This window comes from Prionailurus viverrinus, chromosome C1, assembly GCF_022837055.1.
Source record: "Prionailurus viverrinus isolate Anna chromosome C1, UM_Priviv_1.0, whole genome shotgun sequence".
In the NCBI taxonomy this organism is placed as follows: domain Eukaryota; kingdom Metazoa; phylum Chordata; class Mammalia; order Carnivora; family Felidae; genus Prionailurus; species Prionailurus viverrinus.
Genome location: NC_062568.1, coordinates 177,602,204 through 177,630,016, shown reverse-complemented (window position 1 = coordinate 177,630,016; position 27,813 = coordinate 177,602,204). Strand labels below are relative to the sequence as shown.

General features: G+C 53.0%; 1 protein-coding gene across 1 annotated transcript in view; it reads left to right on the top strand.

The window, feature by feature from the left end:
* LOC125171762 (vitamin D3 hydroxylase-associated protein-like) overlaps positions 1–10,445 on the top strand; it is a 39,759-nt gene extending 29,314 nt beyond the window's left edge. Inside the window, exon 15 of the mRNA XM_047868886.1 lies at positions 10,102–10,445. Within this exon, the coding sequence (XP_047724842.1) occupies positions 10,102–10,445 (344 nt within the window). The remainder of the gene's footprint in view (positions 1–10,101) is intronic.
* Positions 10,446–27,813: the final 17,368 nt, after the last annotated feature.

Below are 27,813 nucleotides of genomic sequence, written 5' to 3'. Positions count from 1 at the left end.
ATCCACACATTCCCACCGCATTCCTCACCTCCTCTGCCCTACTGCCCCAGCTCTCATGGTCTTGTGAGAGGCTCAGGCTCCAGCAGACTCAATCTGTGGCCAGAGGCAGGGCTCAGCTGGAACTGGGGTCAGGACTTGGTCTGTGGCCAAGGTCAAGGTTCACTGGGTGACTGGGGTCAGGCTCATCTGGGACCAAGGTCAAAGGTCAGTCAGAAGCTGAGATTTCCTTGATGTCCTGTGTCTCTGTTCACAGGTGTGTCCCCCACATGTGCTATCCCAAGGAGCTGCCTGTGGGAACGAGACGCAGGGTCCTTATCGTGCGTGGGCCTCCGTGGCTGGTGAAAGGGGGGGCAGGTGGGGGCCGGCCAGGCAGATAGCTGTGAGGTACGTTTCCATCTCCGCGGGTCGGGCGGGCGAAGCCATTTCCAATCTGCTCTCTATCATTTTCAATATCATTAATCCCAGACACTCTATTTTCCATGCCTGCGCAGCCAGGCCCCCGAGTGTGCGCCGTGTAAAGTGACACATATTCATCACCGGCTCGTGGCGCCGGCGCCGACGCTGATACAATATTAGTGTTGCCCCCCCCCGCTCGGGGCCCGCTCCGCCCGGCTCCCCGATGGCACGAATCCATCACCTGGAGCCCGTGTCACTTTCCCCAGCAGCCACATTTGTTTGGGCACTTAGGAGGTAATTGTGGCACATTAGCCAGGGCGGGGAAGGGCGCTGGGCCCTCAGGAGGAGGGGAAGCAGAGGCATCTTCTTCCACAGCCTGAGCCCACCCTGGTCTGGTGCTCTTGGCTCGGGCTGGGGTTCCAGAAACCTGGGCTCTTGCTCAGCCTTGGAGAAGGTGGCTCAAGGAAGGTCCCACGTGAGGGAGGTCAACTTGGGCCCCATCAAGAAGTCTCAGCAGGGTTTCTCAGCTCCTCTGTGAGCCCCAACACTGGGGCTTGGTCTAGATGTTGTCCCAAGCTTGGAGGTGATGGCTTTGAAAGCTTTTCTTGCCAACCAGTCCATATCCCAGCACTGAGACTCAGGAAGTGGCAGTTCTAGCCCTCCTGGCTCTATTTCAAGTCACAAATGGGAGAGGGCGGTGGGAGGGGGAGCAGGAAGGAGGAGACACTCCCTTGCCCTTGGGAACCCAACTGTGGTGGAAAACCTGGCCCTGCCCCCCACCCCAGAACCTGGGTCTGAGAAGGGAGGCTCTTAGTCTGAGAGGGGGTGGCATGGCACCCCCTCTGTCTGAATCTAGGAAGAGGGGAATGTCACCAGCCTCAGCAGTAGATGATGGCCCAGGGCCCAGAGCTTTGGGGAAGACTGCCTGGAGGCGGTGAGCCAGACATACACGGACAGCCTCTGGCCACTGGGAGGCCCAGAGTGGCTGCAGTGGAGGGAGGAGCAGCGGCCAGGGTCATTGATCTGGGCAGGGGCCAGGCTGTGCTGGGGCATGGGTTCTCCCTCCTCAGTCCGCAGGGCTAACACCCATTAACCTCGTCAGCAGACAAATTGCCCGTCTTGTCAAATTCCCATTTAAAATGCAAACTCGATTTGACAGAGTAAACGGAGCGGAGGTGGGAGCGGATAATCCAGTGGAAGCTCATTAACAGGGCCCAATGAGAGGGGCCTGCCAGCAGGCCCTAACACACCGGCCCTGATGAACCTCCTGGCCGTTTAACATCCCACCACCTGCTCAGCACCCTACTTGCCTGCCCTACTGCCTAATGCCCCTCAAGGAGTCTAGGGACCCCAGGTGCCTGCCACTACCCAGGGGAAGGTACATCCAGGAAACAAACAGAGCTGGGAATCAGCCTCTGCCTCTTTGCCTGTCTACTCAGTGGCCTTGGGCAGCAACAACAGCAACCATTTGGCACCCAACCTGGGTTCCCATTGGAACCCTGTATGTATATTCTCCTACCTGGCCTCCCCCTCCCCTGCCTTCACTGTAGGGGTCCTGTGAGTTGGCATTATTAACCCAAAATGAGAAACCTGGGACTCCAGACGGTCGCCCAGTTAGCAATAGGCAGGCAGAGTGTGGGTTTGACTTCCAACCCATCAGTCATCAACAGTGACACTTGTAACCACTGCACCACTTGGCCTTCCTGGCTTGTGAATGGCTGTCCTCCCCTCTCTGCTTGCCTGGTTTCAGTGCTGTCACAAGCTGTGTGGGTCTAGGAAAAGTGACTTCCTTTGAGCCTCATTTTTCTCATCTGTAAAAAAATGGGCAAACGACAACTGCCCAGCCCGAGGGGTAGGGTAAGGAGAATTTTAGTACATACCTGGTTTAATGAAGACATAACCACCCCTACAACATCTGAAGATGACTTAGCCCCAAATGGAGGTGTCTTGGGGCAGGTGACGGTTGTGCCCACCAGGCCACTCCTTCTGTCCTGTGCTGCAGCCAGGCTGCTGCAACCTGTTTCTGATAGTTGGAGCAAGGGTTGATTAAGAGGCCCTGGAAGGAAGCCTCCAACCAGCCGGAAGGCCACTGCCCCACCTCACTTCTGGGGCACCCAGCCTGCTCCCCCACAGATACTCACAGAGCCCCCAAGCCAGACAGGGGCGGCACCTGTCCCAGCCACCACATGGAGTGCTGCACCATCTAGCTGTGCTGGGAGCTGAAGCTGGGTGACCTTGGGTGGGTGTCCTCATTGGGTCCCCTTGCCTGTTGCTGCCATCACAGTAAGAGCTTCCTCACCCTCAGTCTCTGTCCCCCACCCCATCAGTCCTTCGTAGGTACCAGAGCAATGGCTCTTAATCCCACCACTTTCCTACCACCACTCCCTACCACTCCCAAGGTAAAGTCCAAATTCCTCAGCTGGCATTCAAGGTCCTACACAATCTGGCCCTAGTTTACCCTTCCAGTCTCTCTCATGGCACAGAGTGCCCTGAGCCCTCCCAACTTTTTGCCTTTGCCAGGCTGTGAGTGACCCTTGTATCCTTTGCTGACACCACCTCTGGACTCAGCATCCACCCTAGGGGATCCTCTTCCTCTTCAGACCTTCTCCATCCCCCATCCTTGCCTGACTCCAGCAGTGAGCTGGAAGAGACCCCTGTGAGGCTCTGGACCCTGTCTGGGGGTGGGGGTAGGGGTGGGCTGCAGAGGAAGAGGCTGCTGTGGCGGGGGGGTGGTGTTCTCAGCCTCCCTCCAGTTGTCTGCAGAACCATCCTCTGAGGCTGGCCTAATTCCCTTCAGAGCCCGGCTTCCATCTTCAGGGTGGTGCTTAGGGAGCTGAGAGCCCAACGTTAATGCCTAAGAAAGTCGTGGGTGGATTAGAAAGCGAGGGGGATTAGGGCCAGAGCTGGTAGCTGATGCAGGAGCGGAGCCCCTCCCCCTGAGGAAGAGGAGGCTAATCCTGCTTAGTGACTGAGGAGCCCACAGTGCTGAGGAGGGGCCTTCTTTTCTATCCGGGCTGCCTAGACCTGCCCGGGAATAAGCCCTGGCCCAGCCAGGCAGGGGCAACATGAAGACACTCTCACCACCTCTGTCTTCCCAACTTTTGGTCCACTGGTGTCCCCCCAAGCCACATCTGCCTGGTCCCTCCCTCTACCCCAGTCCTCCATGCGGCCCCAAACCTTTTCATCCTGCGGTGCCCATCCAAACTGCCTTGTGTGGCTGCCCTCCCAACTTTTATAACACCCACAGCTTCACGGACTGAGCCATTCCACAGAGACTCCTGGTGCCCGGTCCGTCTGTGTCACCTAGCGCTCCGGGGACGCTGCAGTGCTTCCCGGCCTCCTCATTCCTGCAACCGCTGACTGTTGGCTACTCATGGGTCATGGTCAGCTTCTTCTCTGGGGAACAGCCTTCAGCTGCCTCACCCAAGGTATGCCCTTTCCCTAGGGGCGGTGCACAGGATGACTAGCCAGTGCAGGAGTACAAGGTCTGACCCCTTACCTCAAGCTTCCTGTGGGACTGGCTGAGGCCACTGAATCGCACCGATGGACCTCTCCCTCTGTCTGGTCCTGCTGCCACTGCTTCAGAGGCTTGTTCCCCAGAGCACTGCTCAGCAAGCCCCCTGCACATTCTCTCCCTGATCGCTTTAGGAATTCTCCTCCTTTACTGGCTTTTTCAAGTTCCAAGGTCGAGGATGGAAGATTAGGTTGGTCACTGAAGGGCCTGGATTTAGGGGCTCCCAAACTAGATGCTCACAACTCAGCCAGGCGAGGACCAGCAGTCCCTTCCCTGAGAATTAATCCTGAGGGGCTTTGATTTCAATGGTTTAGGAAGTCCTGTGGACTGAGTAGAGAGGGAGGTCTTGCCCTGGAGCCCAGCCTGGGGTCTTGGCCTGAAAGAGGAGGCAGATTCTGTCTGGGGAGCTGACTGAGGAAAGGGAAAGAAACTTGGTCTGAGAGTTTAATCTGAAGGGGGAGGCAGCTCACGTCCTGTGAGCCTGGTCTGAGAGGACAAGTAGAACTCTGACTTGGGAGCCTCGTCTGAGGGGGAAGGAAGGAAGGACAGTACGTGAAGAGCCGAGTTTGAGGAATAAGAGCAGGCTCTGGACCAAGAGAAGAGGCAGGACTCTCCCCGGACTGCCTGTTCTCCACCACACCGTGCATCTAGGTCTTCCTTTGCCAGGCCTGGCTCACCTTCCAAGAAGTCAGCCAGCTGGTATGATGCCTGAATGTGGGAGGACTGAGTTTCTAAGTTAATGACCCAGGTGTGTGTGAGAAGAATAGGAAGGACGTCTACTACCTGGCTCCTTAGTTCCATGAGGCTTGAAGATGTGGCATGTGGGAATACAGAACATCCTGGATGCAGGGCCTCTGAGAAATTCTAGTCCTGGAGTAACTTGAGAGCCGGGGCAGGGACCTGGAACAGGACGGACTGACCTCTGAGAGTCGGTTTGCAAAGCGGGGGTCAGTTGGTGGGGGGGGAGTACTCCCACTCTGTTCCCTACCTTTGATGGACAAATGCTAATGACATTACCAGCGATTGACCAGAAACGAATAAATAATTCAGTCTGGCCTGAAAATGGGAGAAAAGTACTTAAATGCTATTGACAAGCCAGTCCCTGGCCTCATTACCCATGCAGACTCAGGCCTCCACATCGACCCTGCCCCCCAATTTCTTCAAACCCCACTGTGGGCAGCCTCAGGCCTCCCTCCCACCAGCCTGGCCTAAGTTGAATGTGTGGAGAGCAACGTGAGGAGACCAGAGGAAGGGTTAGGGTTTATGGCTAGAGGCACCCCCAGAAAGAACCCCAAGCAACCCCCCAAGTCCTTCCCCTTTCCTCAAACCCTCGCAGCAGCTTCTGTTCCCAGGAAGGGTTCCCAGCCCCAGGTGCACGTGCACAGGGAGCACAGGCGTGTGCTTACACGCACACGCAGAGCCCAGCAGCTGCCGCATCCTCTTCCAGGACAAGAGGAGTGGTGACCCCCGGGGCGGCTGTCAGTCACTGCGCTCTCGGGGGTACAAACTCATTAAACGTTTCCCTGCCTTGTCACAGGGGCCCAGTCCCGGAGTCAGGCCTGGGGAGGAGGAGGAGGAGGAGGAGGAGGAGGAGGAGGAGGAGGAGGAGGAAACAAATGTGCAGCTGATCCTTTAAAAGCACATCCTGTATTGTCTGACCCCTGGAGAAGAGAAGGGGATTGTGGAGGGTGGGGATTACCCCGGGAAGGGCCTCATCATGGGTTTCTCCCGAGTCTGGGATTTCCAGCTCCTGTAGCACAAGGAGCTCCCCCCCAAGCAGTAACTTTGCAAAACAAAACCTTTTCATGTTCTCTAAGAGTCTCCCTCTCTCTTCCTTGGCTGCCTGGGCCTGACTCCCCTTCATGGGGTCTCCTCTGGCATCATCAGGTCTCTTCAGGGGGACCTAGAGAGGCTACCTTCCTCTGGCCCCATCCCTGCTCCCGCACGTTTATGCCAGTCAGAAGCCTCCTGAAGGCTCGACAGTCAGAAGCCAACAACGTCCAGTCCACAGAGAATGGGGAGCCTCAGAGCCCCTCTGGCGCAGCAGGCAAGCCACCTCCTAGCAGGACACAGTGGTGGGGAATTTGGGAGGGAGGGCTGTGATGTAGGCCTGGAGGTGCAGGATGCCTCAGAAGGTATGAAGGGCCTGGGTCAGAAGGCACACTTCAGCACAGCCCAGGATGTAGTTCTTAAAGGGACCCTGTCCCTTTGTGAGCCCAATAATTTGCTCCTGGGTGTGGGCAGAAGCTCCAACGGTTTCCTCCTTGCCTATCACAGGTAGCTCGACTCATCCCCTCACTCCCTTTGGAGACTGGAACCCCCACGCTGCTGTGTATTCTGGCTGGGGTCACCAGTCCTGGCCTCCCTCCTGGGCTCCTCCCTCCTGGGCTCCTCCCTCCTGGGCTCCTCCCTGCCACTTGTCAGAACCCTGCCCTGACTAGGGCCTGAACTTCCCTGGACCAGCTTCTCCCTTCCAATTCCCCCTCTCCACAAAATCCAAGGGCTTCTCAGCTTTCCCAGGCACTGTACCCCCTCCCACACTCCTCTGGAGGGAGCTGAAAAACTCTGCTTCCTGCTTGTCATCCATAAGGCCCTTTCTCCTCAGTGTCTCTTCCCCCACTGGAGTCCCACAGGGAGTCATTTATCCGGATCGACTGGCTCTCCTCAGTGCAAACATTCGCAGGAGCATTAACAAGCCTAAAACCCAATTAGCCTTCAATTACTCAGGCCTCAGCCAGATTTTCTGTGATGGGGACAGGGGTAAGGAATGTGTTTGGGCACTTTGGGGGGCGCTGCTTGGCTGGTAGCCGCCCTTCCCCCCCCCCCCACCGCACCTCCTGGAAGCCAAACACCCCCCACCTTGCACCACTACTGACCCAGCCGGCCTGCTTTCCACCGCTCTCCCTCTGGCCCTGCACCACCTTCTTTCCTTCCTTCTTCCTGCCCTCCTTTCCTTCCTCATCCCTCTTAGAAAGTTATTATTGTTAAGTATACATAACTAATATATGGTTCAAAAAACTCATTCTAGGGGTGCCTGGGTGGCTTAGTCGGTTAAGCGTCTGACTTTGCCTCAGGCCATGATCTCGTGGTTCGTGAGTTTGAGCCCTGCGTTGGGCTCTGTGCTGACAGCTTAGAGCCTGGAGCCTGCTTCGGATTCTGCCGCTCCCCCATTCATGCTCTATCTCTCTCAAGAATAAACAAACATTAAAAAAATTCAAAAACCTCATTCTAAAAACATAATGCAAAAGGATACAAAGTGAAAAGGTAATACTCCCCCTATCCCTACCCCATAAATCTCACTGACAGTAATTGGGGGTTCTCCTTCCTTCCACATTTGATTCTATATATTTACACACACACATCTCTCATATAGGTTAAAAATTTTTTTAAGTTTATTTATTTTGAGAGAGAGAGAGAGAGAGAGAGAGCACAAGCAGTGAAGGGGCAGAGAGAGGGAGAGACAGAATCCCAAGCAAGCTCACACCATCAATGCAGAGCCCCATGTGGGCACTTGGACTCACAAACTGTGAGGTCATGACCCAAGCCAAGAACAAAAGTCAGACGCTCAACCAACTGCACCACTCAGGTGCCTCCCCCAATATAGTTTTAAGTGTTTTTTCTTTCAACATTTCAAACTGGGACCATACTATTCATACTGTTTAATGACTTACTCTAGTCACTGAACAATACGTCTGCTGCACCTTTCCATGACAGCGTGGGTGGATCTAGCTTCTCCTTCCTGGGTGCATAGTATGCCATGGGATGGCTGCAGTGATGTACTCAGTCCTTGCTCGTTGGAATGCATCATGGCTGCAAGTACCTCTGTCCTTACACCACTGTGCACACAGGCCAGTGTTGCTGGGGGACAGATGCCTAGATGTGGAATTGTTCGGCCTCCGGGGATGCATATTTAAAATTTTGATGGTTATTGCCAAAACTCCCTCTATCTCCAGAACCTCCAAGGTTGCGCCATTGTACCCCAAGCATCCATCGCCCTACTGCCATCAACACTGGGTATTAGCTTTATAAAATTTATTTTTTTCTCAATCAAATAAGACTGTGACATCTCACTGAATCCGTTCTTTTTCCTCATCCACTTTTTATCTTCACCTTTACTTCCATGTCTCACTCCTTTCTCACTTCCATCCCTCCTGCCTTACCCTCTCCCCACCTTCTTCTCTCCCTCCTTCAGCGCCTGTCTTTCTTTGCCTCCTTCTCTTCCCCATTTTTCCTTTCTCTTCTCCATGTCTTCTCATCCCTCACCTTCTCCCTCTCCTTCTCCCTCCTCCCCCTGAGTACTACAGTGGGGGGGGGGGCATCCAGAGAAGCTATTAGCTCTGCCCCCCTAATACTCTGAGTCCCACTCGCCTCTTAACACCTCCCTGAGCCTCTAAGCCCCATCTCACTCTCGTCTCCCTCTAATCACTAAGGCTTATTTCTGATTTTCTGAAGTGACAAGAAGCTGGGTTTGGGGGGAGGGGGGCTGTCAGCCAGCATCTCCCAGGATTGAGGGAGGGAAGCCTGGCTCCTCAGATGTGGCGGGTAGAGACTCCAGCGAGGTCCTCCTCACTGTGTATAGGCCCAAATTCCCCAGCCCTTTCTGCCTTGGTTTATGGCCTAATTTTCCCCCTCAGGGTGTTCTTTTAGGCTACTTTCTCTGGTCTCTCTTATAAAAAAGAACGTGACTCCCCACCTTCACCTAAGGGAGCTCCTGTGGCCAGGGCCTCAGTTTTCCAATGTTCACCTCTTCTCCCTTCCCTGCCATACCCCTGCTGCACCCACCTCCTTCTGCTCCACCCCTTTGATCCTGAAGGTGGGAAATGCCTCCGTGCTGCAAACCCCTTGTCTTCTGCTTCCTACCCCATGGAAATCGGGCTCTCTCCTCCCCTGTCCCAAATCCCTCTCTCCAAAAGCTCTGTGAATTGGCATAAATTTAATTAAGGACAGCAGCAAATCTCTCGTCATTTTAAAGACATTTAAGGTTTAAAATATGTGCTGAGAGTAGAGGTCTCAAGAGAGGTGGGATGAGGGGGGCCAGAACTAATTTTGAGGAGTTACACTCGAGCCGCCCCAGTTCTAGCCCCTCTGTGTGACCCTGTATGCTCCCCTTGGTGTCTCTGAGCCTTCCTCATCAGCTCTCCCAGAACTCGTAGGAGGCTCAGCAGGAGGAATACCTCGCTCCTGCCTGGAAATGTTCTCCCTACGCTAATTTAATTACATGGCCTAACTGGGCCCAGGCTGGGGAGGTGGCTAATGGCAGCTGCAGAGACAGTGGGTAATCAAGAATTAATTAGGCGTTTCTGGGGATTCCTGAGTCTGGGCTAGGGAGTTCTGGGAGTCTGGCTATGGCTGGGCAGGGTACGGGGCCCCTCCAGCTCCGCCTCCTGCCCTGCCCCTATCTCCTCTGGAGAGGAGCAAGTGGCAGCCCTAGCTCCAAAAAGGCTCTGGGTGCTGGGCTGTCGGCCAAGGCAGTCTCTGATCCATGGAATATGGAAGCGCCCGGGCTCCAGCACTGATAGGCCAATCCAGGAACCCGCAGTGAGCTGTGCAGAGACGGGTGCCTGTGCCAGTACGTCTGGACATTTGTGTTAGGGGCTTAGCCTGTGCTGAAGATGGTGCTTGGTCTAGGCTGGGCAAGGTGGAAAAGGAAATGGGATTCAGCCTCTGGGCTCTGGAGTTCAGCCCTGAGTTTTCTGCCTCAGCTCTACTACCTGCTAATGGCTGGTCCCTGCACAGGGGCCTTCCCACCTGTCTTTCCCTCTGCTCCAGTGTCTGCCCCACAGCTCCTCACCAAGCAGGTTCCTTCACTTCCCAGCTTTCAGGTTGCAGCTGAAGCAGCCCCTCCTTCAGAAGAAGCCTTCCCTGGCCACTCAGTCTAATTTACCTCCCCAGGTGCTATCACAACATCACTTTGACTTGTTTTCTGTTCATGTATTTCTTTGTTTCTTGTGTGTCCACCTGCCTCTTTCCCTAGAATAAGATTCCATTTGGAGGCAGAGACAGGGTCAGTCTGGCTCCAGCTAGATCCCCAGAACCTTGCTGCCCATGGAAGGTGTTCCGAGAAGGAAGAGCGCTCTCTGAAGCTGTTTCCTCACCTGTAAAATGGGGATATTAATACACTGCAGGCTCTGAGGTTGGGAGGAGGATTAAAGCGTGGACTCAAGAAGCACTGAGCACCGTGCCTGGCCCAGACCTCTCCAACACGGGCGATGACCACGCGATCCACACCATCGGACTCGTCGTATTGGTCACCAACATCACTGACGAATTTCGTGCTCCAGCTTCCCCGGCCCAAGGACGCGGCTGCGGGGTGGAAGGCGCCTGCCGGGCAGGGGCCTCGCCCGGCCCAGCCCGCCGACCCGCCGCGGGCCCCGCTCCTTCCCAGGCGCCCCCGCGCCGCCGGCGCTTTGAAGTCCCAATCCGGCAAATAGAGTCAATCAATTATGAAGGGAACAATCTGGCGGCCCCTCGGGGAGCGGCGGCCGAGCGATCCCGGGGGATTAGGCCGCAAATCGCGCTGAGCCTCCCTAAGTGACAGCGAGAGAATCGCGCGCGGCGGCGGCGGCGGCGAGAGCAGGAGGGAGCGCGGCCGCTAACCCGATTATGCAGATCCGCGGGGGGCGCGGATTAGGCCGCGGGGGCGGCTTCGCCCTAAGCGGCTCGGGGATTTGGGAAAAGTTTACTCGGGCGGAGGGGGCGGGGACTCCCCCCCGGCCGGCGGCCGCACTGCTCCCAGCTGGGTGAATGGAGGCGGGTCGGTTGGGCCGGGAGAGGAGCCAAGGTGGGGCGTGCGCCTACTGAGACGCAGCCACAGCCACACTTTTTCAGGCACACGCGCGCGCGCTCGCACGCACGCAAAGAGTTACACACCAGGGCCTGCAATAACCGTAAGTACACAAGCCCCCCCCCCGTCACCCTCCCCAGTGGAAAAACAGTTGAGAACACATGGAAGTGTGCGCACATACGTGCACAGGCTCAGCATCACACATAAACCAGGTCCACCATTGCTCACGCAGTCATGCAACACTGGCTCCTGGTCGCACTCACAGACACAGGCAGACCCTCTACCACGCAGACACACAATCCTACATTCAGGTGCAGTGCCTCCGGTGATCCTAGTGGAAACCCCCATGACACAGAGCTATGATTTCAGCTACACTATGTATGGACCATGCAGGGACGTGGCCAGGTGCACAGCCCCCCACTTGCGCTCTCTCACAGACCTCCCCCACCTTTTCCCTTGGAAGGACTCTAAAGACAAGTGTGTGCTTGTGCGTGTGTGTGTGTGTGTGTGTGTGTGTGTGTATGCTTGAGTGTGAGCCTGACAGGATAGCTCATATTTCTGGAGTTTGAGCTTACTCTTGAGCTTTTGCAACGGGCCTTCTCAGGGCAGGCAGGAAGGAGGGAATGAGGAATGGCACTGGGCTGGGAAATAGACTGATTTGCCTTGATTACTCTGGCTGGTGGTGGTGGTGGTTTGTGGGGGGGAGGGGTTGGTGGCTGGGATTCTCTCTACAGGCTGGGGGTCCAAGACTCACTCTCCTTGCCAGTTCCTCTGGGCCTACTGCTTTCTTGAGGGGCAGTCAGGGAGGAAGTTGGAGAGAAAGGGTGGTAGCTTTCCCTTCCACATCTGGGAAAAAGACACAGAACCCAGCTATAAGCCAACCCAAGGCAGGAAGTCAGGAAAGCCTCAGCCTCTTTTTATCCGTAAAATATTCAGTGTATGTGATCAGTGTGCGTCTGGGGAACATACATGCTTTCATGCTTGGTGTATGTCCATGGTCTTTGTGTACATCCATGGTAATATGTGTGCTTTTGGACAGTGTGTGTTTCTGGTCACTGGTATGTATATCCCTAGCCTCCACCCCTCACGCAAATATCACAGCCACACATAATAACTGTAGACACACATTGACCGTAGAAGGTACTCACCCTGCACACACGAAATGACCATGGACACACACTTTCACACACACACATACAAACACACTGAGCCTCTGAGAGAGGCCAATCCTTTGTATGGACAGACAGTGAACACTAAATGGAGTCAAATTCTTAGGTCCCACAGCTGCTGGAGGGCACCCCATCCCATGCCCTAGGCAGTGATAGAGTGACCCTGTGGCTGGCTCAATCAGTGGGGAAGAGGGGCAGGGTTAATGAGTTCTTAGCAAGCAGGGCACTGGCTGCTGCCACTCACTCCTGTGCTGTATGTACATATGTGACTGTGTGTTGGTCACATGCACCATTGTTGTCACTGGGAAGTGTGTGTGTGTGTGTGTGCGCGCGCGCGTGCGTGTGCGAGGGTGGGGGGAACATTATCCTCAGAATCTCAGAACCACTTTGAGGTGGTCTGGACTGACCCCTGGATCCTGCTCAGTTGGGGGAGAAGGTGTTCTATGGTAGGGTCAAGATGTGCTCTGGTATTTCAGGCTGCAGGGGATGGTAGGAGGCTAGTCCCCTTCCTGTGTAACCATAGCAAAGCCCTGACCCAGTCTGGGCCTGGTTCCCTCATTGGCCTTCCCTGATCCAGCCTTTCTGGTCCTGAATCCATTGGAGGAGAGGCTGGAGTAGTCAGACCCTCAAGAAGGAATTCTCCTGGGCATCCCTGACCCACTGGACAGGATCTGATAGTAGGCCTGGCCCCTCACCCCCATGAAGCATGTTCCACGGGGCAATCAGGCCCGATTTCATGCTCAAGAAGGATTCCTCTGATCACCAATGGGGCAGATCCAATTCACTGGCTGCAGAGAGGGCTTGGTCAGAAATAATCAGCAACCAGGCTATGGAGAAGGGCCTCCCAGGCAGGATCCCATCTGAGGAGTACCAGGGGGGAGGCCTGTGGGACTAGAGGGAATGAAGATAGGAAAAAGCCTCCCTGTGTGCACACACCCAGGGGGCCTCCAGGTCAGGGCTCAGTGAGGGCTCAGTGCCACCTCAGTGGTCCTTAGCTGGGCTGGGCCTTCCTTCCCCCCAGCCTGCCCTGGACCAAATCCTGATGCATTGCTTAATGGATGTGTACCCTTGAGTAAGGTATTTCACCTTTGTGTGCCTCAGGGCGCAAGTTTAAAATGGGGATAAAATAATACCTTCTTCATAGAATCCATATAAAGAAAATGTAAAGCATGTAGCAAAGTGGCTGGCAGATAATAAGTGCCCAAGCTGTGGGCATCATGGTACTATTACTATTAGTTCAGAAGAGCAGAGTACAGAAGGAATCCGCCAGCCAATGATATCTTGACACCCCCTCCCCCACAGGAGGGAGGCTAGGGAGAGGGGACACATGGGGATCCACTACAATTCCTCCCCCCCTCACTCAAGCTTATTACCTAGGAGAGCGCAGAGGGGATGGGAGACAGTCTGGGCAGCCTGCCCTGAGGGGAAGGGAGCCTGAACTACTCCCTTCCGGTCCAAGTACACGTCTATGAGGAGTGGATGGGGAGGGGAGAAGCCATCTGAAGTGGCTCAGCGGATCAGTTGTTTCAGGCCAGAAGCCATTACCTTCCCGGAGAGAGAAGCCCATGGCCCATCTGAGGCTAGGGGCAGGGGCGAGTGGAGTACAGATTGGAATGAGACTCCAGGTCCGCCTGAGGCCTCCTTGCCTTCCCCCTTCCCTTTCTCTGACCAGAGGAAGAGGCAAAGTCCAACCTACTCTTCTCCACTTTGGGCACCAGTGGGGGTGGGGACTAGCAGAGAGAAAGGGTCCCTGCCCACAGCACCTCCATAATTGATTGCACCTACTGTGTGCTAGCTGGGCCCCCAAGCATCTCCTGTTTACTTTGTGCCTTTGCCACAGCTGGAAACCAGCAGGAGCCTTTTCAAGAAAGTCATCCGATTATCTAGCCCGCAGGGCAAGACTTGGCAGTGGGAATCAGAGGATTTCCATATAGGGGGGGCAAAGGCGTGGCTGACTGGAGGGAAGGGGGCTGAAGATCCTGCCTGCTGGGTTTGTATAGCAAGCATGCTGTTTTATGAAGATTTCCTGCCTCTTTGGGGTGGCTTGGCATTGCTGGTGATGAAGGAGAGGGCTAAAGCCTCCAAGCCATCAAGGCACCACCCCTGGGGTCAGGCTCAGGGAAAGCATTTGTCTACCAAATTCCAGGCCCAGAAGCCACTAAAGTTCAAAGTGGTGATCTCTTAAGTCACCCCCAATGTGGGTGAAGAGGGACAGAGGTGAGCCTAAACCCTGGGCTTGGGCTGTGTGTGCATCCTTACCCAGGACTGGGGTTGTATCCAGCAGATTCTTCAAACGCCTGCATTCAGAGCATCCTGGAAAGGACTTCTTTTCCCTCTTCCTTAAGAGCCTCATCTTTGCCAGGTGCTATGGAGCCTCTGATTTGGGCCTGAACAGGTGCTCCTCTCAACTGATGCCACTGAGTCCTCTTCCACCTCATGCCCTCCTGGCTCCTACCCCCTTCCTCTGCTGCTCTTGGTCTCTCTGTGTCTCTGTTTGTACCTCTCAGAGTCTCTCCATGTCTGACTCTATCTCTGTGGGCCTGTGAATCTGTGTCTCTGTCTGTCTGATCCTGTATCTTTCTCTATTTGTATCTGTGACTCTTTCTCTGGTTTTTGCTTGTCTCTCTTTGTCTCTGATTCCCTGTCTCTGAATCCTGGTGTTTCTCAGTCTGTGTCTCTCTGTCTCTGTCTCCTCTGTGTGGCTCTATGAGGTCTTTACGGTCAGGTTCGAAGGTCACTGTAGCTCAATAACTGAATGGATACGGAAAGCTGGCTTGTCCCAAGGCTGGGAGACAGGGTGTCCTGGATGCTCTGTGTTCCCTCTGAGGAGCTTTGTCCTCCAGAGTTTGCACTTGTACTCAGTCTGAGTCAGGCTAGAGGCACTCTGAAAGCTTTCAAAGGCTTAGCCTCCTGCTTTAGACTATTTCAAAGGCAGGGCTTTGTCTTTTTATTCAGACAGGTAGCCAATCTCTCAGTACCTCCCACTTCCATTTTCCTCCATTTTTACCCCATGAGAAGCTCTAGGAATGGCTTTTGGAATAAAACAAACAAAAAAACAAACAAACAAAAATCCAGATTCAAATTCTGGACCTGCTATTAATAAGCTCTATGATAGTGGGTAAATTATTTGATCTCTCCCAGTTATGGACATTCTTCTCACAAATGGGGATAGGAACAGTGCCTATCTCCCTGGATTGTGGTGAAGATAAAATGAGATCATGACTAAAGGACTTAACACAGAGCCTGACTCAAGAACTGGAAGTCACTTTTTATTGCATTTCCCCATTTGTTTACAGAGCCTAACAGAGGCATTGGCCCATAGGAGTCTTGTTGAATGGATACAGATTTCCTCATTGTTCATTTCCTTTCTTTCCTTCTGTCTTTTGCTGTCTCTATGCTTGGAGAGGATGGGTGATAAGAGCCACTTGAGCACCCTCTATGTACTCAACCTTGATCCTGGCTCTGCAAGTGGGGTCAGGCTCTGTAAACCATAATGAGATCCAAATGTGAAGTTTGCCTCTGCAACTTAGGATGGTCTTTGTGAAGTCTTAGGCTCTGAAAATTTATAAGATACTCTGAAAATTATAATGGGATCTGTAACAGTGATAGGCTCAGAAATCAGGGATGGGATGTGCTCTGCAGATGGTAATGGGCTCAGTAAATACTGATGAGTTTGGTATACAATTTCAGGCTCTGCAAACAATAATGGGCCTTGCAAACAGAGACAGGCTCTGCAAATAGTAACGGGCTTTGCAATAGTGATGGGAGTGGCAAGTTGATGGAAGGACCTTGGAAAAATTGAAGACTAGTTCTTACCTGTAAAGGACAAGAGGGAACTTGTGGGTTCCTAAAGAGCAAGGCTCTGTCTCAGTACCATGGACAGCAAGATCCACCCCTTTCAGGTTCAACTAGGCTCATCTGTCCATTGTTTAATTGTGTGTTGGTGAGTTAGGGGTAGGGATGGGGCTGGGGGTGTACTGGAAAAGAAATGGGACAAGGAAAGGAATGAGGCTGTGTCTCCACCCTCAAGGCTTTCAGTAGGTTGAGAAGACAGACTTCTAAGCCAAGTGGAGGGGATTGTGTCTGTGTTGACAAATCTGTTTTCAGCCAAGCTATTTGTGAGGTAGAAGGTGTCTTTCCACATCAGAGGCTCTTGGAATGCTAAAAGGGTGTTTAAACCACACTGGGCCTCCTGGGGGAACTGAGAAGTCAGCTTTGCAAAGAACATCTTGCAGGCTCCAGCTGACCTTAAATTCTAGCTGGCACCTGAATTGCTTTGTAGCAATTTAAATTTCTCTGTCTGTCTTTTCCAGGTCTGGCCATATTAACAGATCTGTATCACAGGGAACATTTAAACCTCTCAGAGCATGGGGCCTAGGGATGGCAGAAGCAAGGCTCTGTTCTGGGTATGCTGTGAGTAACAGTGCCGAGGATCTGTTGGTGGCTGAGACTGGCATGGGAATGGTGATTATGGAGATGGAGACGGCCATGGACGTGGTGGTGGTGCTAATGTGCTAATGGCAGGGGTGGGGAGAACTGGAGTGTTGACAATGGTGGAGGTGATGGAGACGTGATGACAGTGGCTAAAAGGTGGCAGTAAGGTAGACAAAGAAGTAAGCCCTAATGGGAGAGAGCTTGACACAGTAGCTAAGAATTTGGCCTGGGTTTGACTTCTGACTCTGATATTTGCTAACTGGGTGACCTTAGGCAAGTTATTTAACTTCTCTGTGCCCCAACTTCCTTATCTGCAAAATAGGGATAATAATAGTGTCTACCTCATAAAGGGTTAAATGAGTTAACATGTGAAATATTTAGACAAGTTCCTGGCATGTGGTGAGTACTATGTGGGTGATAGCTGCTATTACTATTAAGGAAGGCAGTGAAGGTGGTAATGATGAGGACGGAGATGGTGGCAGTGAAGTTGATAATGGTGACAGCAGGGATGATAATAACAATGATACAATTTATGGAGTACTAAGATGTGCCCTGCACTATTGTAAGCACTTGGTATGTAGCAACTTGTATAATCCTTTTAACCCTGTGAGGTAGCTAATGTTATCCCCATTTTAAAGCTGATAAAACATAGGCACAGAAGGGTTGAAATACGTGATCAAAGGCAACACAGCTAGTAATTGGAGGAGCTCCAGAGCTGTGCCCTTGACCATTTGCTGACTGGAGACCATGATAGAGTTGGGGTTGGCAAGAGTGAGTGCTGGGTGCTTGTGGAGGATGGTAATGGAGGGAGCCGGGCACTGGTAATGGCGACAAAAGAGGTGAAGAATGAGCACTGCTGGGGTTCCCAGGGGAGGTACAGGGGCAGTAAAGTCCTGCTCTAAGAACACCCACTAGCTAAGCTCCCAGCAGAGCAGGAGGCTCTGCCAGGTTTATCTGGGCATTTTCTCTATAAAGTTCTGCTTTGCAAGCAGGTAGGAGAGCAAGGACCTCCCTTCTGTTCAGCAGCAGGAGGCTTTAGGTCCCAGGCAGTGAAGTGGGATGGAAATGGGCAGTTTTGGGCCACTGTGTGGCAAAGGGGTAGGCTGGGGCTTTCCATTTTTCCTTCACCCTCCTTCTGGGATTTGGCATCCTCTGACCACATAGCTACCCAGTCCTCTCTAGCTCCCTGCCAGTACCTGGTCTGCTCTAATGGCAGAAGCAAGACATCCAGCCCATCATAGAACTCTCCCTGCCTCATCTTCCCAGTGCCAGCTCTGGCCTGCCTTTCTCCTGCTGCTGTGCTGAGAGGGGGAAGCCTTAATAGAGAATCCGCCTCTGTGCCTCCTGCTCTCCGCCTGCCATCCCGTCCCTATTATCAGCACCATCAGCAGCGGCAAATGACACTCTCGGAATCTTGACTCCAATCTGATGCCTGGTCCCCGGGGCCTCAGAGAGGCGCAGGCCAGCCAGGCTGGGGGGTTGGGGAGGGGCTGTGCGGTAATAGGATGTGGCTGAGGATGGTCTATTAGTAGTACTGCTGATGAGCCCCCTTCCCGGCCCCTTGGCGTCCCCATCCCCACTCAGCCAGACACAGCAAGAGGCCATAGTGGGGGAGCAGGGAGGAAGGCTGCTGGGGGTTTAGGCTGGGCAATCTTTAAGCCTAGACACCAGGCTCCCTTGAGAACTTGGGGGTGGGGGAAGGGATGTTGGAGAAATAAGGTGACCCAGATACTTCCTTAGACCATGTAACTGGGGAGAAGAGGAGTAGAGGGCAAGGAGTTGGAATGAAGGACCCTTGGAGCGTCCTAGGGTTCAAGGTCTGCAAGGAGCCTCAAGAAGCATCCCATGAGGTCTCCTTTCTACAGCCTCTTCTTAAACTCTCCCAGGCATGGTAAGCGCAGCATCTCCCCAGCCACTTTATTGCATCATGCTTCCTCATTTGGAATCCTGATTGGCCTTTCTTGGTACCAGGGCCCTGAGGCCCCCTTAGGAGCACTAACCCCATGACTAAGACAGGCTCACGGGATCTGGAGACAGAAGATCTGTATCAAGTCTGCTTACTTGGGTCCTCACCCCTCCTCATGGCCATAGATCTTCTGGCCTTTGTGTGCTGTGTGTGTGGAAAGGCTCTAAGAGGCTAGAAGGCAGATGAATAGACCCACTCCAGGGCCCTGGAGAGGCAGGGGAGATAGTGGGCAGAGCCCTGGGTGAGTGCAAGACATCCAAGTCCTAGCCCAGCTTGTCTGCTGTGTGACCATGGGAGAATTACACGTTGCTCACCTAGCCTCCCTTCCCCACCTCCACCTCCAAGGGCCCTTGCTGAGAAAGACAAATAATGAAGCTTGCTTTTCTCAAAGGGGATGGGCAGATAAATGCTTTGGGGGCAGAAATCATGAATTTGGGGCTGGACAATCTGAAAGTATGGTCTAATTAATACTCCCTCAACCCACACATACACAGCACCAAGCGGGTGGAGGAAGATGAGACCAAGAGCAGAAAGTGAACTTGCCTCTTCTCTTCCTTGGGCGTGGCTATCTGTGCGGGGTGCACCATGAAGGGATTTGTTCTGCCCTGAAGGGTACCTGGCAGGCTAGAAGCCTGAGCACCCCTGATTCCAGCCCAGCTGGATAGGGCTCCCTTCTGGTCTTTGACATAAGAGAAAGAGGCTGAACCTGCCTGGAGAAGGACCCCTGGGCCAAGCAGATGGTGAGGAGTGGGAAGGAGAGGAGCCCAAGGCCTGGCTCAAAACCACAGACCTTCCACCCCCATCCCCCAGGCCTGGGCTTCTGACCACAGCACTGAACTCAATGTGTTCTGCCCACACAGAATGAATTCTGTGTGTGCCCCACAGCCCAGACATCCCAGGTGTCTGCCTCTGCTGAGTGCCTGCCCTCAGTGCCGCACCAGGGGCCTGGCCATCAGTCACAGGGCTGGCTGGACACATAGGGCTGGATGTGGCCCAGTAGATGGCAGGAGGGAGGGAGCAATGACTACTGCTCATGAGCCCCTTGGTGGCCTCCATTCACTTTGCATCTTTTCTTCCCTCTTTGTTCTTCCCCAGATCACCTGTGTCCTCACCTGTACATCTCTCTCTTTTTCCTATCACCTATGCCCACCTCACCTGTCCTGTTCACTGTCTTCTCTCCTGTGCCCCTCTAATCTGCCCCCTCTCTCCTCCCTCATCAGATTCCTCTCCCTTTGCCCCTCCTCCCCAGTCTCTGGGTCAGTCTTACTTCTCCCTTCTTAGCCATTTTCCCATTAGTCCCCCTCAGTCCCTCGGGGACCAAAATGCCAAGAATCAGCCTGTGAAACTCCATCTCCCTAACAACCGCGCCTACCACGGCCAGGCTATCCCCTTTTCCAGGCGGCTGCCAGTGCGAAATTGGGAGCCCAAGCAGGATAGTTTCTTTGACCCAATCAAGGGCATCTGGAGGTGGGAGGTGAGAGGAAGAGGTCTTGTGTGATTGGGGTTGGGGTTACAGAAGGATCCTGGCTGGGGCGCCCTGGGGAAATGGTGCAGTTCTGAAGGTCAGACAGCAGGGGGCGCCCAATCCTTTCTCTAGCCTCAGAAACCATCGCTGAAATTACTCCTAGCTGGAATAATCCAAAGGGGTAAATGTTGAGTACACGAGTACACTGTGGGTGGGAACCCTCAGGAGGGAGCCAGCTTTACCCTGGTCTGAAGTTGGCCTTGTATTGTTAGCTTTTTAATGAAACTCTTGCCTCTGGCTCAGAATAACTTTCTATTTGAAATCATGCAAGGGATGAATGAACTTGGGGCCTTCAACCTCTGAGGAGAGGGGGAAAGAGGTGCTGTCATTCCTCTGCGGAGAGCCACCTCCACTGTCCTCAACCCCCAGGGAGGCTGGCAGCCCCTCCCCTCTAGCCCCTTGAAGAATGCTTCCCTCTAATCTACAGGCAGTGTCCTCCCTCTACTGCACTCACACCTACATCAGCTGGGGGAGGGAGCAAGCCCAAGCTAGGCCCACTGTGTCTGGTGTTCAGTGGTACAGAAGCAAGGGAGGGCCTGGGATGGGTGGACCTTCCCTGTGTGACAGTGTGCCTGTGCGTGTGTGTGTGTGTGTGTGTGTGTGTGTGTGTGTGAGACACACACACACACACACACACACACACACACACACACACCAAGGTTTGTCAGGTTCTTTTCTCAGTGAAACCTGAGACAGGTGCTGCGCCCCTCCCCCTTCAAGAAGGGCCTGAACCTGGGTGTCGGGTCAAAGCAAGTGTGAGTGACATTGACTCCAACTACATGGAACAAACAGCCTCTTGGGGACTGAACCACCATCCTCTTTGTCCTCAGTGCCTAAACACCCATACAAACTTAGGAAGGAAAGCACTGCCTCCAGACATGAATAATGTCATAATAATTGTGGCTCTGGGTGGGACAGCATGAAAGCCCAGAAATGGCTTGGAGAGGACCCAGGCATCTGACAGAGGGTGGCAGAGGAGACTTCCTGAAGAAGGCTAAACTTGATGGGGAAGGGTCTTTCAGACAGCCCTGGGACCAGGCAGGCAGGAGGGATGGCCTGGTGCAGTCATTTCAGGGGCCATAAACACCTTTCTGGGCCTCCCATTATGCTGGGAACTGGAAGGGAGATGGAGATCCTCGATCCTCCTCGGTGTAATACCCCCCTCCACCCCAAGCAGGCTATGGGAGGTTGGTAAATATCCTAATCAGATTAGTGGAGTGGAGACAGCAGAGGCTATGGTGGGAAAGTGCTTTGGGCTGGCCTGGCCCCCGCCCCTCTCCTGGGAATTCAACCCTCTTGCCCTGTCCAATCCCTCCCTGTGGGCCCCAAAGTCATCTTGGCTCTTCAGTGGCCTCTGCTGGCCTGGGTGACCCCACCTGGCACCTGGCGTTCTCTGGATCTGGTGGAGATTTCTGCATCCTGGGTCTCCTCAGCTTAGGGGAGAGATGGGGCAGCAGACAGCCCAGCCCTGCTGACACCTTCTGCTCCAGGAAGCTAGCCCTCTGGGCCTCTTTTCTCAGCCTGCTGAGCCCACCATGCCCTTTCCTCTGGCTACCATGATGTGCTCACCTGTGAGCCTGGGATGAAGCATCAGGATTCCAGGGTGATCATGGTTGGAGGGAGTCTGGTGGGAGGCATGGTTTTCATCAAGGTTGAGTCCGAATCACTTCCTTCCTCAGTCTTCTCTGTGGCCAAGCTGAGTACGGTTTAGATAGAATGGAATGAGGCAGAGACAGCCACACACACACACACCCATGGAACAGCAGGGGCATCAGGTCAGGAGGGGTTGGGGAGGGGGGAGGAAAGGGCCGGGAGAGCAAGGGTTGGCAGCTCTCTGGAGGCAGGAGGTGGGGACTGGGGGACACCAAGAGCCAGAGGGCCATGAGACTGGAGAGTTAGGGGCTGGGGGAGAAGAGGTGGAGACTGGGAGTCTGGGAGTTAGGACTGGGGGTAAGGAATTAGGGGGACAAGGGATTGGGAGCTAAAGGATTTGGGTCTGGGATACTGAGAAATGGGATATTGGGGGCAATAGGCAAAGAGCCTGGTGTTGAGGGACTAGGGTACCAGGGCCTGAAAAGAGGTTAAAGTATTTGGGGCTGAGGAACTAGGGGCCAGTGGAGCTGAGCAGGGAGAGAAAGGAACTACAGGAACATATCCTCACAGACAGGGAGAGGAGTCCATGGGTGGACAGGAGGAAGTGCGGAGGCCAGGCCTCCCTTAGCCCCCGTGGCCAAGCTGGGGCCACTGGGGCGGTAGTGGGCCTCTCCTTTTCGGGCTGTCAGAGCGGGTTAGGCTCCAGGAATTGGTTCCCTGGATCATCTCCTGGGAGCCAGCCCCTCCTGGCAGCTTTGTTTGGCGAAAGCAGGGATTAGTGGGGCTGCCCCCACACCACCTCCCGGCCGCCAGCTCCTGGCGCTTTCATCCCTGAAGGTCGCTAAAGCCGCAGTGCTTTGAGATTAGGCCCCACAAAGGGGCCCCTTGTGCTCCAGCCAAGCCTTGGGGGCAGGGAGGGGAGGGGGGTCCCTCAGCCTAGACCAAGCCCCTGAGACAAATCCTTCTCTCCCTCCCTGGCGCATCACGGAGGGTCCCCCTGGCCAAAGGCCGAAGACCCCTCCCGTCTCTCTGCCCCCAGCTCAGAGACTCCAGTGGAGCCTGGCAAAGGGGCATCAGGCCAGTGAGAGGTGATTCCCCTGCTCTGCAGCATGTCAGCGTCCACCTGTGGTCATCTTAGGTTGGAGGTGGAGGGAGTGGGGGCAGGGAGGGGTGGGGGTGCCCAGGGCAAAGGTCAGAGTGAGTCTAAGATCATAGACTGAGAGAGAACATCTGTCCAATAGCCCATAGAGCAGATGGGGAGACCAACTGGGGCTGGGTAGAGGAAGGGACTTGTCCTCAGTCAGTCCAAGTTGCTGGCAGAGCTGAGGCAGAAATGAGGTGGGCTCCCTCTTTCACCTGGTGTTGGAGCCCAAGTTAGGGGTCAGCAAGTGTTTGAGGAGGTGGGACAGTTTTGTGCCTCCTGCATTGAAGAGAGTGATATTTTAAAAATATGGGTTCCATGGGACATCTGGGTGGCTCAGTCTGTTAAGCCTACGACTTGGGCTCAGGTCCTGATCTCACGGTTCATGAGTTCAAGCCCAGAGCCTGCTTTGGATTCTGTGTTTCCTTCTCTCTCTGCCCCTCCCCCGCTTGCGATCGGTCTGTCTTTCTCAAAAATAAAAATAAAACATAAAAAATAAATTTAAGGGGTGCCTGGGTGGCGCAGTCGGTTAAGCGTCCGACTTCAGCCAGGTCACGATCTCGCAGTCCGTGAGTTCGAGCCCCGCGTCAGGCTCTGGGCTGATGGCTCGGAGCCTGGAGCCTGTTTCCGATTCTGTGTCTCCCTCTCTCTCTGCCCCTCCCCCGTTCATGCTCTGTCTCTCTCTGTCCCAAAAAAAAAAAAAAAAAAAAAAAAAAAAAAAAAAAAAAAAACGTTGAAAAAATAAATTTAAAAAGATGTGGGTTCCAGCATAAAGTTGCCAGTTATTAATTTTGCCATATAAAGGCACTGAGGGAAAGCTACCAACTGCTCTCAGCTTCATTTCAGAAAAGAAAGGATATGTGAATGTCAAAAAAGTTGAAAAGACAATCTCAGAATGGAGAGGATAGAGGTTCACATTGAAGAGATGTAGCTTTCTGCACAATTTTCTCCCCAAATTTTACTTTTCTCCTTTCTTGTTTGAGTGAACCATCTTGGGACTCCTAGACCAGGCGAGCTTGGAGAGGATGCCTGCCCCAAGGGGCTGAGATCTCCTGGATCCAGGTCTGCCTACCCCTCTGTGCCAGCGATAGGAGGGGGCGCCAGCTGCTTCAGGTCCTGCCCTGGGGAGGTTGAGGGCAAGGGCACTGGGACTAGGCTGTTCCTTGGGGGTTCTGCTGTGAGGGCAGTCTTCACCTTGTCCCCCTCATCAACAAGGAGACCTATGAAGAGGAGGCGGAGGGAGCAGGCCTGACTGCGGTCGATAGAGGAAAATTTCTTCCTGTCTTCTTGCCCATAAAATGTTTGTGGCCAACATATTGCACAACATTCCCAGAGAGGCCACAAAAGGCAGTGCTGGGCTGGCAGGGTCAAATGGAGCTCATGGAGCCCAGCCTGTCTGCTTAGCCTTCCACCAGTCCGGCCTGAGGGGATGGGGGCAGGGGGGGGGCCCGGAGTCACTGGGGTGGTGGGTGTATGGGCTTAGCTTGAGGAACATCAAAGGTGCTCAACAAATTCCTTGTGAAAAAGCGTCCACAGGGAGAGGTCTGCCAATGAGAGGTAGGAACTGATGTATTAGCTAAAACTCACATGGCCTTTACAAAATAACCAGGTACTGTCATTTAACCTTTATAACCACCCTAGGAGGTAAGTACTGATATTTCCCCCATTTTACGAAAAGAAAACGGAGGCCCAGAGGTTGAGTGACTTGCCCAAGGTCACATAGCTAGTCATTGCCAGAGCCTGGATTTGAACCCAGGAAGTCTGGCTCCAGGGTCTATGGATTTAATTATTGTGCAATTATACTGTTACACTGTGGTCCTGAGCAAGGGTTACCTCTGAGTCTCCATCATCACCTGGCCATGCCTTCCCCTCTCCACTTCAGGATGCCCCAGAGTTTTCCTGGGGTTTGGAGTCACCAAGAGATGCTTGTCATTTTGTAGAGTGGAAGTGTCCCCTTGCCTAATTTTGTAGTTTAAAAAATGTGTCCACAAATTCTTTGATACTTCTTCCTTTGAGTGGTGGAGTTTAATTGTCCTCTCCTTGAATGTGGGTTGGATTTAGTGACTTGCTTACAAGGACTAGAACATAGCAGAAGTGATGGGATGTCACTTTTGAGATTAGGTTTAAAAGATGACAGTCTGTATTTTGACCTTTCTCTCTCTCTTGGACTTTTTTTTCTCTTTCTCTGGCTTTCTCTCTCTCTCTTTCTCTCTCTCTCTCATTCCAGCCACCATATAAAGAAGTTCAGGTTATCATGCTGAAGAGGCTATGTGGAGTAGAACTGAGGCGCTCCAGCTGACAGCCAGCACCGCCTGCCAGTCATGTGAATAAGCCTTCTTGGAAGAGTATCCCCCAGCCCCAGTCAAGACTTCAGAGAATGTAGCCCTAACCAATATAACTGCAATCTGTAAGAGACCACCCCCCCACCCCAACCACAGGACAGAACCACCCAGCTAAGCTACTCCTGGATTCCTGCCCCTCCCAAACTGTGATATAATATAGGCATACCTCATTTTATTGAGCTTTGCTTTATTGCACTTTGCAGATACCGTGTTCTTTTACAAATTGAAGGTTTGCCGCAACGCTGCATCAAGCAAGTCTGTTGGTGCCATTTTTTTCCCAACAGCATTTGCGCATTTCATGTCTGTGGCACATTTTGGTAATTCTCACAAGATTCCAAATCTTTTCATTATTATTATATTTGTTGTGGTGATATGTGATCAGTGAGTATGACTTGCTGAAAGCTCAGATGCATTTTTTTTAGCAATAAAGTATTTTTAACAAAGATATATACATTGTTTTTTAGACATACGGCTATTGCACAACTAATAGACTACAGTATAGTGTAAACATAACTTTTATATGCCCTGGGAAACCAAAACATTCATTTGACTGGCTTTATTGAGATGTTCACTTTATTGCGGTGGTCTGGAACTGAACCTGCAATATCTCCTAGGTGTGCCTATAAATGTTCGTTTTAAGCCACTTGAAGTTTAGGAGTAATCTGCTATACAACAATGGATAGCAGATACACTTAGCCAATCTCATGGTCTGGAATCTCCCCATTAGAGCTTCATCCATGGATTGGTTAAGTCACTGTCTCCTCCATGTTTCTCCCCAGCCCTGAGTTAAATAACAACGAGCTAATGCTGATTTGCTGAATCAGACAATGGTCACAGTCCAGTCTGGTTAGGTGATGCCATTCTGGAAATGGCACGTGGCCACTTAATCATTCTGAACCCACCCAGGCCAGGGGTGTTCACCAATGAACAGTGTTGACAGAATTATGTGACGTCAGCTTTCCTATACAGAAAAGCTACACCCTCTGCTTTAGTTGGGGGTACAGGGCAGTCATGCGGATGAGTGCTTGAGGAGAGCTGGGCTGACTGGAGTAGGGCCCAGTTTCCACAGATCCCATCTTTGGGCTCTGACATTCCTGGCCTCTCTCCATTCCTTGCCCAATAGTGGCCAAAACTTCATTCAGGAGAAACCGGCCCCCCTTCAGCATCTTCCAACCCCCTTTCAGAGTCCCCATTTTTGGCTGGCCACTGACCCAGAGTCACAAGTTAGCACAATGTGATTGTGCACATCTGAGGGTCATGGTGTGTATGTGTGAATGTGTTAGGACATGAGGTGGGAGAAATTTGTATGTAGACATATGTGCTGGTGGCTTTCATAGCATGCACTCATGCACATGTGCAATTGATTTGTGGGTTTCTGGGCGGGAAGGAATGTATTTGCTGCTATATTTCTGTGTGTACCTGGGGAGAGTGTATGTACACATATGTGAGAATCTGGGCGTCTGCACGATGGTTTTATCATCATGGGGGCATGTACACTTCAGTCAGTGTGTCTGTGTTTGCTGTAATTGGGATGTGCGTCTGGCTTTCTATGGGCAGGTACCAGCACTAGGAGCGCCTGGGCTGCGGTCCTTAAAGGGTTAAGGGAAACAGGAGCCACCATAACTCTTAATCATAGCTTTGCAAGCTTAGCCAGTGCCCCTGTTGAAAAATGTTTCAAAAAGCAAAATAAATGATCTTTTAGTTACAGAAGTATTGATTTTGCCCACATCTAGTAATAAAGAGCAAGTCACCTGTAGCTAAAACTCTTGTAAAATATATTTTATACTCTAATAGTCTGCAGATAGAGTCACCCGCTGAGCACAGATGACAAATCTCCCCAGCGCGGCCTGCGCCCCCCATATTTCACGTCAGGGACGCAGTGGTGGCGCAGGCAGCGACAGAGCTGGGTCTCCCTGCGGGTGAAGACATGGCCTGGCTGGCTAGAGGAAAAGAAGACCGCCAGCTTCCTGGTACATGGTCCATTCCCCTGCCCCTCCCTGGGCACTCAGCACCAACCTGGGTCATGGTAGAGGTTCAAGACCTCCTGTCCTTTAGATAGAATGTCCCCTCCTATATCTAAATCCCTCCAAAGAAGCTCTGGCAGGCTCTCAGAGCAGGGCCATGTCTCTCTCCGCATCACCCAGGTACAGAGGCTGCCAGTTTGGGAATGTTGAGGATCTAAGAGAAGAGTGGGGCGGGGCTCCTTCCTGGTTCAAAGCCAGTTACCCTAGGTATGCACAGACATTTTCACATATATGCCACACGTTGGCCTCCCAGGCCTCCCAGGCCTCCATGTACACCTGAAAGGACACACTCAGCTTCCAATACACACATATATTCAGAGGGACACACTTGGCACACCCCACCTATGCAAGTACACACATGTCTGACACTTGGCTTTATCCATGCACACAGACACACACACCCGGGAGCTCACCTAGTGCGCATGGAGTCCCTTCACATGGACCTGCTGTATATCTAAAGAACCAGACCACATCCACCCTACCTAAGGAATTTTTTAAAGGAAGACTTCGGTCTGAAATGACCAAATAGTCATTTTGCTTTTGGGGATCTGGATGTGCAGAATGCTCTTCTCCCTTATTATCTATCATATATAGATAAATCTGGGCAAGCACACCTACTTTCATTTATAGCTCTCTCCACTCCTCACTGCAGGTGGGAGAGGAGTTGCTTAGGGAGGGCACCCTGATCTTTTGGCCTCCTTTATTTTCAGACGGGATGCAGCCAGGGATGAAGCCCAGGCCTGGGAGGCCACACACCTGGCTCCAGTAACCTCTTCTGCACTGACCTGCTGTCTGGCCCTGAATTTCTCTGAGCCTCTGTTTGGATGGGGACCAACATTTCCCCCTGGCATGCATAGCCTCTCCTCAGAGAAACTCCGTTCAACTTACCACGTCCCTCATCAAGGTACCCTTGGAGAAGTCAGAG